At 39.8% G+C, this 13,001-nt stretch overlaps 1 protein-coding gene across 2 annotated transcripts in view; it reads left to right on the forward strand.

Annotated features, from left to right (window-relative positions):
• Positions 1-13,001, forward strand: part of DAB2 (DAB adaptor protein 2) — a 50,181-nt gene that overhangs the window by 22,441 nt on the left and 14,739 nt on the right. For both annotated transcript variants that reach the window (XM_058564185.1, XM_058564184.1), the window contains exons 2-8: positions 6,474-6,663; positions 7,958-8,097; positions 8,783-8,881; positions 10,567-10,698; positions 11,212-11,292; positions 11,741-11,767; positions 12,805-12,858. In XM_058564185.1, coding sequence (XP_058420168.1) covers positions 6,573-6,663; positions 7,958-8,097; positions 8,783-8,881; positions 10,567-10,698; positions 11,212-11,292; positions 11,741-11,767; positions 12,805-12,858 — 624 coding nt within the window. In that variant the 5' untranslated portion in view covers positions 6,474-6,572. The remainder of the gene's footprint in view (positions 1-6,473; positions 6,664-7,957; positions 8,098-8,782; positions 8,882-10,566; positions 10,699-11,211; positions 11,293-11,740; positions 11,768-12,804; positions 12,859-13,001) is intronic.

Raw genomic sequence — 13,001 nt, forward strand, 5'->3', positions numbered from 1 at the left:
CAACTTGGCCTTTGCAGAGTAGAGTAAGCCTTCTTAAAAGTATAAGAATCCAAGCAGTTAAGGGAGAAAGGCTTTGCATTAAGTATCAGCAATAGCCTAACTTCACTGCATTATTTCTGGCAATGTACCTTATTCTCAAAAGGCTACTTTGAAGATAGTGGTGAAGACTGTTTGCTGCCCTCTTGGACCCCAAGATCTGCCTTAGAGGTTAATATTTCACGTGTCCTAATTCAGTCCCTCAGCTGAGACAGGCATAAAGCTCCAAAGGACAAGGAAGCACATTCTCTGACCAGTACAAAGTACCGGACCCTCTAGCAAAGATGTTTGTATTGCTTTGTTCTTGACTCTCCTTAACTCCCTTTCCTGTGTCTATTTTATGTGACTCTTTCTGAAAAGTTAACTGGCATGTTAAAGTCAACGGGATTATGACTTTGAAAGCAGCTTATGAAATACAGGTTAAAATCGGTGGGATTTTAAAAAAAAATAGCAGCATGTATAGTACAAAAGAGATCACAGATCATATTCAATTTTGAGCCTAGCGACTTATTAGTGATTAATCTTGTGTTACCGAATCCATTTCATGATTCATAAAATAGAGACACATTCTATTTCGTAGGGCTGTCAGGATAAATGTTTTAAGTGCTTGGTGGGTTAGATGTTGGTCCCATTCCCCTTAACATTAAAAACAGATTCTCTACCATTTGTGGAATGGAGCTACCATTAAATAAATCCTTAACTCAAGGTATTCCTTTTACCAGCATTTGGTGACTGACCAAGCAAATTCCTCTCTGCTCTGTATAATTCGGGTAAGAAGGTAGACTGGGAGGAAGGTGGCAAACTTGTGTCATGATATTGCATTAGAACCCTGGAATCATTAAGTAGTATCATTGCTGATACCGATGCATTCCTACTGATGGAAAGGGTAAACAAGAATAAGACGGTGCAAGCCAAATTTCTCCCTACACAAATTTGTCCCTACGCTGAGTGTTCCAGGGTTCTAAATACTACACGTCTTGCATGAATCACTTTAAGGGCTAAACAAACTAGAGCAGATTTTTTTCTAGTGCAAAGGACATAGTCATCCTAAGATGACTCACACAGTCTTCTGGTATACGTTTCTCAGAGCCTTCTCAGAAACCAAAAAAGATGTGGCAAGCTCCAGAATCTCTCCTCGTCATCTGATTCTTGTGCCATGGAAAGGGGAAATCCCCACATTCTTTTAGGGAGGTTTGTATTAAGTCCACAATCCAAGTTAGATATCTTCACTCAAATGGAATCTAATTCTATTGACTTAGGAAAGTTTCCTTTACAACTTTCTGTTCTATATTAGGCCTTAAGAAGGAGTCAAGAATATACAATAACTTTGGATCTGCATCTGTTTCCAGATATATCTTCTCATTTCTCTTCTCAAGCTTCTAATGAAGGAAACAGCCCATCCCTAAGAACTAGAGCCAGCTAGGTTTAGATGGGGAGCTGTTCATATGACCCTGTGTATATGTTTTTGAGCTTTTAATTTGTAATCCCTGCCTTATGACGATACCCCTCGTGTGTGTTTCCTGATTAATTTTGTGCTCTTTGGTCAGAAGGGTCCCTGGGACTAACCCCAGTGAATGAGAAGACTGTACTCTTCCTGGTTGTCCTACACCCACTTGCTCGTCTTTATAAAAAACCTTTGACCTTACTAGAACTTGGGAACAGACTCTATAGCTTAATACAATCTAGATAATTTTTTTTAACAATGCCCTAGTTTGGGGAAGTGATCAAAGGAAATAACTAAGGCATCTTTTGGCCCTCAGATCACTTTTCCAGGCCCAAATCCTTTCCAAAAATCAATTCATTATAAAAGCTGCTGAAAGTTTTATGAGCACAAGTGACCACTCTGTAACATTGTTGGAAGGATTATGCATTTGAATTTTAAATATTCAATTTAAGTTGATTATTTTCTACAGAGGGATGTAAGTCTGGAAGCAAGACTTCTTCCATCTACTACCTGTCGGATGGTAATATGGGCATTTGGAAAGTCCGTGATGAGGGATTTTCTCTTTAAATCTTGGGAGATAGGTGAATGCATATCACTGTGGTATATGAATGTACACTTTTGTTAAAATGTTTAAAGAAATCTTTATTTCTTTATAAAGGAGTTTATCTTTGTATCTTGGGGCCTATGGGTCTATGAACCTATTCTACTTTCTGATCATTTCAAGGAGCATAGATATATTTTAAATCATATAGCCTACAACAGAGACCTACCCTTGGCTATTGCAACCCCAACATGCACATACCTTTTCTTCAGGGAATTTATCCTGAAGTAACTTTTTCTCCCTTGCCCCTTGTATCTGCTCATCCCCAAAGAGTGAAAAGAATAGTCAGAGGATCCCAAATACCTTTAAAACAATTTCATTGCTGTGAAAAGTTGTACTTAAGTGTTTGAAAAGAAAAGTTTTTGCTGTAAAATCAACATAGCACAACTCACTATAGAACCCTTCCATTTAGGCCCAGTCTGCCAACACAAGATTTGATACCTGGTCTGGAGTTGTGAGGTTATGTCTTGTGTCGCTTTTGTGGCTAAACCACACACTGCCATTCCTTCTCCCAAGCCCCTCAAAGTGCCTTGTGCCACTTCTCAAATTTCTTTAAAATATTCTCTCTTTAGAATAAAATTTTCCAAAGTTAATAAGCTAAATCTTGTCTTGTCAGAAATAATATTCTGTAGAAAAGTACAATATCAGGCTTCAAAGATGGCCAACGTACTCCTATACTCAGGTTACTTTTCAACTAGAACTGGAGAGGAGGAGGGGGAAGCTTCAGGGAGATGTCTTACCAACTGTCTTCAGGGACAAAGAGTAATAGAGATGGGCAGGGTGTGGGGGTAGAGGAGCTTGGCAAATTTGAAAAGGTAAGGGGTCAAAAAAAAAAGGTGCTCTAAAGCAAATGAGGAATGTGGGATTGGTATACAAGAGTGAAAGGAAAGGACACTGAAGATAAGAAGGGGCAAAATATTTGAGTCTCACAAACACAACAAAAAAAGTCTAAATCTTTATTCTAAAAGCAAGGGGGGCCACCACACGACTAAGCAGGAAAGCTTCCAACGTTATCTTAAAATTTAGAGGAACTTCATCGTTTGAAAAAAAAAAATCTAGATCATCCCAATTCAGCAAACACACACCATGGACTGGAGCTTCAAGGTTGTCACAGGAGCAAAAAGCAGGGGTAAAAAAGGCTCAGGAAAGGGTGAAGGTGTCTAGTGCATGCAGTCAGATACCCCAAAGGATGAAAAGCAAAGTAATTGGATTTGGTCAGGAGACCCATTAGCAGTTCAAATTGACTTTCTAAGACTAGAGTTGAGATGAACAGTCCTTTGAAGGGAAGGGAATATGAAAAGGCAGAGAGTAGGAGACCAGTTTAATCGTGAAAAGATCGTGAGATGATGATCAGTGGACTATAGGGTCACAGGGAATTGTTTTCCTTATTTCTATGATGAGATCTGAGCAACTTATAAAGGAAAGGGCCTACTGGGGAGAAGGTGAGGATGCAGGAGGATGACTGTCAATATACCTCCTTAGATCAGAGCTTAGTCTCACCTCCTGATGTTGTTAAGGTGGGTAAATATCCTCCTGAATTGGAATAGATTCTCTGAAATTAAGAAAATGATTACTGGCTTCCTGGAGTTGGAAGAGTGTGCCTATGACTAGGAGATTTGTCATGTCACCAGGAAACAAATCTTGGGAACCACTGAAACCAATCAAGGCATACAAAATAGAGGCATTGTATTGGTTTCCTAGGGCTGCCACAACAAATTACCAAAAACTGGGTGGCTTAAAACCACCGAAATTTATTTTCTCACAGTCCTGGAGTCCAGAAACCCAAAATCAAGATGTCAGCAAGGCAAATTGGCAATCCTTGATATTCCTGGTTTGTAGATGCATCGATCAAATCTCCTCCTCTGTCTTCATGTCACCTTCTCATTTGCATCAAATCTCCTATGTCTCAAATCTCCCTTTGCCTTTCTTTTATACGGACATTTGTTATGAAATTTAAGGCTCTCCCTAAATTCAAGATGATCCCAACTCAAGATCCTAAATTTCATCTGCAAATACTGTTTCCCAAAGAAGGCCACATTCGAAGTTTTGGGGTTTAGAACTTGGACATATCTTTCTGGGGGCCACTACAGGTGTATAACAGAGCATCTCTGTAGCTAGTATGAGGCTTCTCAGATGAGATCCATAAGTATAATGTTTGAAGAACTCTGGCTTGGGCCCAGATACCCTGGGTTAGATCCAGGTTCTACCGCTTAGCAGCTGTGTAGTTTAAAATCTCTGTGCTTTGGCGTTCCTTCTGGAAAAGTGAAATAATACTATATCTTAACACTCAGAGGGTTACTGTGAACTTTTTGGAGTTAATACAGGTAAAAAGCTACTAGTGCCTGGCCCCAACTAAGTCTTGAGTAAATAGGGCTTTGAATCTTCTACTATGTAAGATGTTCACTTGTAAAGAGACTGTCTCCCTGGTTGCCTATGAGTCAAGTGTCTGAGCAAAATTAGCTACTAAATTTCCAAATGAAATAATTCAGAAAACATTAATCATACCTAGTTTTATGTATTTATATATGTATGTGGTTTTTTTTATGACGATTAAGACTATAAAGACTCTTTAAACACTTATGGGGGAAGAGATTATGTACTGACTTTCTGGAAAACGTGTTGACATTTACGAAGCAAGCTAAGTGCCATTTAAGCTGACTGAGCAAAACCTTGAGACTTACTTTTTTTTCCTTTAAGTATCTAGCAAATAGCATATATTCCCATGTGGTGGACTTGGTCCTTGAATTATAAACTCAAATAAATGGGCACTTTGTTAGTGCTGTCAAGTCAATTCCAACTCCTAGCGACCCTGTAAATAGCAGAGCAGAACCCTGCCTGGTCTTTTTGCTCCATCCTCTCACCTTCCAGCGCTGTATCAGACAATGCTCCATTGCTATTCATAGGGTTTTCATGGCCAATTTTTTCAGAAGTGAGTGACCAGGTCTTTCTTCCTGGCCTGTCTTAGTCTGGAAGCTCTGCTGAAACCTGTCTACCATGGGTGACCCTGCTGGTATTTGAAATACCTGTAGCATAGCTTTCAGCATCATAGTAACACGTAGCTGCCACAACATGACAACAACAGATGGTTGGTGTGGTTCCCTGACCGGGAAATGAACCCAGGCCGTAGCAGTGAGAGCACCAAATCTAAACCACTAGACCACCAGGGCTGGCTAAGTGGGTGCTGTAGGCACAGAATTAAGAGGGCTTTTTAGGGGAGGAAGAGAGTACCAGCCCGTGGGTGGTCTTAACAGGATTACAAAACTATGAACAGCTTTTCTTTGCCTTTGGTCTTCAGTCCATGTAGAAAGTTAACCTTTCTCTAGCTCTCTCAGGAGCTGTGTAGAAACTTTGACTCCTGGGACATGAAAAAACCTTTTGAAATGCTAGTTTACTTATGTGTGCTGACAGTGACTCTGGGCTTTTCTGTTTTACCTACTGTGTTACATGGGGGAGCTTTATGAGAGCACATACCACAAGTGTTTTGAGGACAGTAATGCTAAATAATGTCATAAAAGTATTTACACTCAAGGAATTGCACAATAGACACTCCATAAATTCATTGTTTCCCTAACACATTAAAGTGAAAAATGGACATCTTTTGAAGCATAGTGCTAAGATAGCCATGGAGAGCATATGAAGAATCCTCAAATTTTAAAAAATATTTATAAATATGAATAAGATAAAATTTATAACTCTACTCTTAATACTGCTTTTATAGTTAAATGATTTTTTGAAGAACCAAAATTTATAATGCCCAATTTCAGGTGCCAGTTGCAATCTTCTCAGGCTCAGCATTCAATTTACTTCTATTTTGCAACGAAAACTTGTTTTTCCATGTGTGACATATTCTGATCCCCATCTTTAATACTATATATATTTTTTTATAATTTTATTTATTTATTTATTTATTTTCCCCCAAAGCCCCAGTAGATAGTTGTATGTCATAACTGCACATCCTTCTAGTTGCTGTATGTGGGACGTGGCCTCAGCATGGCTGGAGAAGCAGTGCATCAGCGTGTGCCCGGGATCCGAACCCGGCCCTCCAGCATCGGAGCGCACGCACTTAACCACTAAGCCACGGGGCCAGCCCTAATACTATATTTTTATGCCAAATTTCTAACACAAGCTACTCAGCTAGATAATCATTAAATGCACCCAATATCAATTGCTTGAAGAAAAATCTAGTAAACACCCTCTGTCCATTTTGGAAACTACAAAGGAAACAGTCCTACCCACTCACTCCCCTGCTTTCAGAGTTCAGTCTAATAGAGGAGAAAGAACAAAATGAGTCTGAAGAACTACACTCTCAAATCGGTTGTTGCAGGTCTGTTATAGCATAAAGTCTGGGTTTGCTGTGTTATGATCTCATTATGCCTCTAACTCTGCCTACAGGTGTCTGTGGTAGGTTATGTTCATTTGAGACTTCTCCATCGGTGATTGCCTGGTGTACTGTGTCTGCTGGTGGTGGAGTTTGCTGTCTGCCCTCTTGCCATGTCTAACGAAGTAGAAACGAGCACCACTAATGGTCAGCCTGACCAACAGGCCGCACCAAAAGCACCATCGAAGAAGGAGAAGAAGAAAGGTATGGAGAAATCCTCTTGAGGCCAAGCAGGGGAGCTGGAGGTGGTTACCTCTGAAGAAATGTGAAGTTCAGGATAATGGAAGAGCTGGCCCTTGCCTTGCTTTAACCTCAGCCTAATCTCAAGTTCTCCTAAACAGGAAAGTTGGACTTTGGCAGAGGAGATGAGTTCACTGCATGTATCATGAGACAGGTCTCTGAATCTTGTGATCGCACCAACTCAGGTCCTGCCGGGAAGCTTTCATAGCATCTTGTGCAATTGATAAATGCAACTATCAGTTACTATATGGTTATATTTTAGTAATCTATTTACCACTTTGCTTCACTGAAGTAGCTGTTTTTCAAAAAATCAAGGTCTTTATTTTACTAGACTCTCTTCTCTCGACCTGAAGTACCACTGGAAAGTGCCAGAGTCCTTAATCATTCATAATTGAGACTATGCCATGCCTTGCTTGTCTTTCACTACTACATTTTAGCCATGAGAATGAGGCTGCACAGGCTTTTTAAGCAAAGCAAAAGAAGTTACAAGGATGGGATAATTATCTTAATGGTTTTCAAAAGAATTTACTCGAAATTCTCTTCTGCCTTATTGACAGTTCAAAATGTTAGTAAATTGTGCAGTGGCTTATTTTTCTTTCATTAAAAAAAGTATTATCCTCCTTATATTCTGTTAAAAAATATTTTTAAAACTATGATCAAGAATATCCCCAAATCTCGCATAAGTTTCCAATAGTTCAGTCCATTTTGCACTTTGAAGAGTTCATTTTTTCTCCAACCCAACAGCATACACAGTAGTACAGAGCCTGATTTTACTCAAAGGAAGTAAGAATAAAGGTAGAATATTGCATGTTTGATCAATTGTAGTATAATCAAGATTTATACTACTCAGGACTGGCCCTGTGGCTTAGCAGTTAAGGGTGCGCGCTCCGCTACTGGCGGCCCGGGTTCGGATCCCAGGCGCGCACCGATGCACCGCTTCTCCGGCCATGCTGAGGCCACGTCCCACATACAGCAACTAGAAGGATGTGCAACTATGACATACAACTATCTACTGGGGCTTTGGGGAAGAAAATAAGGAGGAGGATTGGCAATAGATGTTAGCTCAGAGCTGGTCTTCCTCAGCAAAAAGAGGAGGATTAGCACGGATGTTAGCTCAGGGCTGATCTCCCTCACCAAAAAAAAAAAAAAAAAAAGATTTATACTACTCAGATTTGGAGATTCTGGAGCATATTTGGTCATTTGGGCTGATATTTAAATACATTTATAAACTTTATCCTATATTTCTTTCTTTTCTCAGGCTCTGAAAAGACGGATGAGTATCTCTTGGCCAGATTCAAAGGTGATGGTGTAAAATACAAGGCCAAGCTAATTGGCATTGATGATGTGCCAGATGCAAGAGGGGATAAAATGAGCCAAGATTCCATGATGAAACTAAAGGTAAAAGGAGACAGCACACTTTGTCTGTATCTTAGGCAAATGTCCAACAGAGGGAATTATATTAGAAGCTGGTGTTTCCCTATTTCTCAATTATTTGAAAGAAAAACTTTTCTAATCACATAATTGATCCAGCAGTGCCTCGTTTTATGAGAAGCCATGAGTTGCGTATTTTGAGTGCTGTTCTGGAGACCTGATTTAGTTAAGCATAGCAAGATTCTAGAAGCCTTTCCCTTGGAGCAGATGAAATTTTAGACCCTGGAAGTATTCAGGGAAAATTCAGGACTCTAGTTGGAAACTGGTGTTCTTTAATGTTGGCCCTTTGGTTTTTTCAATTTTTAAATTCTAGCACTGCCTCTGTGAAACTAATTTTAAAAATAATACTTGTTAAATAAGGCAAGGCCTAGAACGAATGTCTTTGAAGATCTTCTAGTCTAGTCTTCTTGTGTTTACCAATGACTATTCTGAGGCCAAGAGAATTAGAATTTGTCCAAGTTCACAGCTGACTAGTGATGTCCTGGCTCAGTGTCTTCTAGTCCATCCTGTTGTCTCTTCTGCAAGGTGCCTAATCCTTTCAGGGATGGTAAACCAAGCTGAAAACGCAGCTGACTGTCTTTTAAATTTTTAGTATTAGAAGTATCTTAGGGTACTTTTAACTCGATTTTTCTTGTTTTCCTAACATCATCAGGGAATGGCGGCAGCTGGTCGGTCTCAGGGACAGCACAAACAAAGGATCTGGGTCAACATTTCCCTTTCTGGGATAAAAATAATTGACGAGAAAACTGGGGTAAGAATTCCCTTTCACTGACACCTTTCTGGCCACCTGAGTCTGACAAACAATTTGTGACTTAAATTTCAGCTCCCTTTTTTCTTTTTCAAAATTCTGTAGGAAAAAAAACGGGTATATATTACTTTTCCAGAAGTAACATGCAGAAATCAGATAGGGTAGGAGGTGAAGAGTCAGGATACTTCATTTTGAAATTCATTTCCTATGATAGATGTGAACCTCAAGTCTATAAACACAAGTATGCTATAAATATCACTTGGGTATCTTTTTGGACCCCAGGTACACAGAACTAGATTAATCCTAACCCCTGGCTTGTGATGCTATTGTAGGTCCACACATCGTGATGCTATTGTTCGTCTCATTTTAATGTATTAGTCATATGCAAACTTACTGGCTAACCTAAAGCTAGAATATTACCTGTAACACATCTACTCTTTTTTTTTCTTCTCTCTTTCCTTTCCTCCTCACCCCACAGACGTAATCTTGCTCATTTTTTGTGTTTGCTGTTGTTCTATCACATATGAACAGTTTTGCTTGTTTTTTTTACAGGGTGGGGGGGGGGGTGGGTTGAGCCTTATCAAAAGCTATCATACTTCAAGTCTTCTGGGACGTTTTTTTCTTTACTCAACATAACATCATAAGGTTCATCCACTTGCAATGTTGTTTGTAGCTCATTTTTGTTGCTGTTGAATACTCTATTTTATCAAGGTACTGTGGGGAGACTTCCATTACTATTCACCCCTTCCTAGACATACCCATTATCTAATATGCAACATCCATTGGTCAAACTTAGGGCCCTGGATCCCCGGTACATGCTCACTCACCCTGCTAGTCCTCGTGCACTGCTATCTCCATTCTCCCTCATCTCTCAAGTCTTATTTTCCCAAACCCACCAGAGAATGATAGTTTCCCTCACAAGCATGCTCTCACTCCCCGAACCTTCTAAGATACCTGATATAAACTTTTCAGTGGACTTAGGCACTTGGAAACAAAAGCCAAGACACATTTTGACCACCTACAAATATCCATGAAGAGTTGAGCCCTGCTATCTGCTTGAAAGGACCAAGAGAAGAGGGGCAGAGGCAGAGGGAAGGCATGACTAGACCAGTAAACCCCCTGCCACATGGAGCTCCTGATAATGACGTGGACATCTATGTGAGGCAGAGGAGGACTGATGACAACATTTGGTGAAAAACTTCCAGAATGTACTGGGGACACTTGTTCCAATAATACTTTGGGCGGTTCTCTGGCCACTCTGAGCCACTGTCAAAGGATCCCTGTGAACACTCCTCTAGCTTAGTTATGCTGTTCACTTGAGTTTGTCTTTGAATTGGGAAAGTAGACCTACTTGGAATGGTTTAGGGGTTGTATGCCCCATCTTTGCTTTGGAAATTATTGGTCTCCTAATCCTCAGTCCTTCCTTGCTATGTGGCATCTCATCTTTGGGATAGAGAGAATCAAGTATGAATATTTTAATAATTTTGTCATCTACTCTTTGTTCCTTTTGGAGCCCTTCCTAGGAAGCAAGAATAAATGTAGCTCTAGCCTTCAACCAGAGGCAAAAAATTCTTTCTTCAAATGTTTTAGCCTTTTTGTGTTTGTGGGGGTATCCGATGCTTAGTTTTGCTAGCCTACAAATAGATTCCAGTTTTCTCAATAAATCATTTTGTATGTTCATTTTGCAGGTAATAGAGCATGAACATCCAGTAAATAAGATTTCTTTCATTGCCCGTGATGTGACAGACAACCGGGCGTTCGGTTATGTGTGTGGAGGAGAAGGCCAGCATCAGTTTTTTGCCATAAAAACAGGGCAACAGGTAAGCTCTAAGCCTTGAGCCATACCTGGAGGGGGGACTTGTCCTGAGTTGAGCATAGGAGTATCTGTTACTCAACTAGAGAGCTTGATGGAAACAATTGGTTGTAGGAGGACTATACAATGATTCAAAAGATGACTATCTTTATTGGTCTAAGGAAGCTTTTTAAAGTGTCACTCATACCCATGTAGTATGTGGTGCAAGGATTGTTAGAATGGACTTTCTCATAAGGTCAATGCTGATTTTAGAGCAATATTGAATTATTTCCAGAAATCCTGAAAAGACTTGGAAAATTATCATGATATTTCTTGTTTTGTCTAAATACTTATTAACCCTACTGTCCTTTATGTATCTGGGGGTGGGGATAGAGTTGGTGGTGATCCCCTGTAAACCAGGGGAGGATAGTAAAGAGCTTTAAGAGAAAGGAGGAAAATGGTACTAATCAGAACTGATGGGCAAAAAGGGAAGAAAAGAGTAAGATTAGAACACTGATAAAGATGCTTTCTTTTGCTTCAGGCCGAGCCATTAGTCATTGATCTTAAAGACCTTTTTCAAGTTATCTATAATGTAAAGAAAAAGGAAGAAGAAAAGAAAAAGGCAAGTACTGCCCAATACAGGCTCTATTCAACTTAAGACTATATTCAGCACCATGTTTGAACATTATGTAAACATATGGTCTGAGGAGTTGACTTCTTTGTGGCTCTTCAAAGTACAGAAGGTAGATAAATGTATTGTCTGTTCTTCCCAGTGGGCGATGGATGGATGTTATCGTTAGGCACTTCTGATTTCTAGTCCCTGACTCTTGTCTTTTCTCCCTACAAAGTTTACGTTGATTCCAAAGACTACACAGGACTACCAATTTAAGTCTAGTAACTCTATTCAAATCCAGTATCAGTATGTAAAGGAGAGGGGAATGTAGGGCAGAAATAATATACAGGACTCTCTCTTGCTTTATGCCTATGAACCCGTAGGTATATTTGTTCTTTCATTTAACTCCTTTTAAGTATAATTGCTAAGATTACTGAATTTGTGCCTTTCTTTTTAGATGGAAGAAGCCAACAAAGCAGTAGAGGTAAAACTGCATCTTTTTTATTATTATTTATTTTTATTGAAGTAACATTGATTTATAACATTGTAAAAGTTTCGGGTGTACGTCATCACATTTCACTTCTGTATAGGCTACAGCGTGTTTCTCACCAAGAGTCTAGTGTCCATCCATCACTGTATACCTGTACCCCATTAACCCTCTCTCCCCTTGCCCCCCTTCCCCTCTGGTAACCACCAATCCGTTTTCTGTATCTATGTATTTGTCTGGTTGGTTGTTTATCTTCCATGTGAGTGAAATCATGTGGTATTTGTCTTTCTCTATCTATTTCACTTAGCATAATACCCTCAAGGTCCATCCATGTTGTTGCAAATGGATGTCATCTTTTTTATGGCTAAGTAGTATTCCATTGTGTATATATACCACATCTTCTTTATCCGTTCATCTGTCGATGGACATCTAGGTTGTCTAAAACTGTATCTTTACTTCTCGTGAATTGCATGCGTGATGTGTATAAGCCCTTGTTTGCTACCTGCCCAAGCATACTCCCCTCCTAACTTATTACTATGTGTTCATGACCCCTCTGGTCATAGAAAGTGTACAGTTGAATGATCTGTGCCAAAATCATAACTGCTGAGCCAACCAACACACTAGGAAATTAAATTCTGTAGGGAAAACTCATCAACTACTTGGGCCGGCCCCGTGGCTTAGCGGTTAAGTGCACGTGCTCTGCTACTGGCGGCCCAAGTTCGGATCCCAGGGGCGCACTAAAGCACCACTTCTCCAGCCATGCTGAGGCCGCGTCCCACATACAGCAATTAGAAGGATGTGCAACTATGACATACAACTATCTACTGGGGCTTTGGGGGGGGAAAAAAAAAAAGAAGAGGATAGGCAATAGATGTTAGCTCAGAGCCGGTCGTCCTCAGCAAAAAGAAGAGGATTAGCATGGATGTTAGCTCAGGGCTGATCTTCCTCACAAATAAATAAATAAATAAATAAATAAAACTAGATTAAAAAAAAACAACTCACCAACTAAACTCAAATATTTGCCATCTTTTCAGAATGGGAGCGAGTCCCTAATGAGTCTTGATGACCAAGCTAACAAACTGAAATTGGTATGTATGTGATTTGTTATGATTCTTACGTATATAAACACGGGTTTTACTTCTTATAGATGTTGCTAATACTAAATCTGTATGAAAATCCAATTGCAGCAACTATGTCCCTAAACATTAGTATAACATTTATGTCAATATAC

This window comes from Diceros bicornis, chromosome 20 (genome assembly GCF_020826845.1).
Source record: "Diceros bicornis minor isolate mBicDic1 chromosome 20, mDicBic1.mat.cur, whole genome shotgun sequence".
NCBI lineage: Eukaryota > Metazoa > Chordata > Mammalia > Perissodactyla > Rhinocerotidae > Diceros > Diceros bicornis.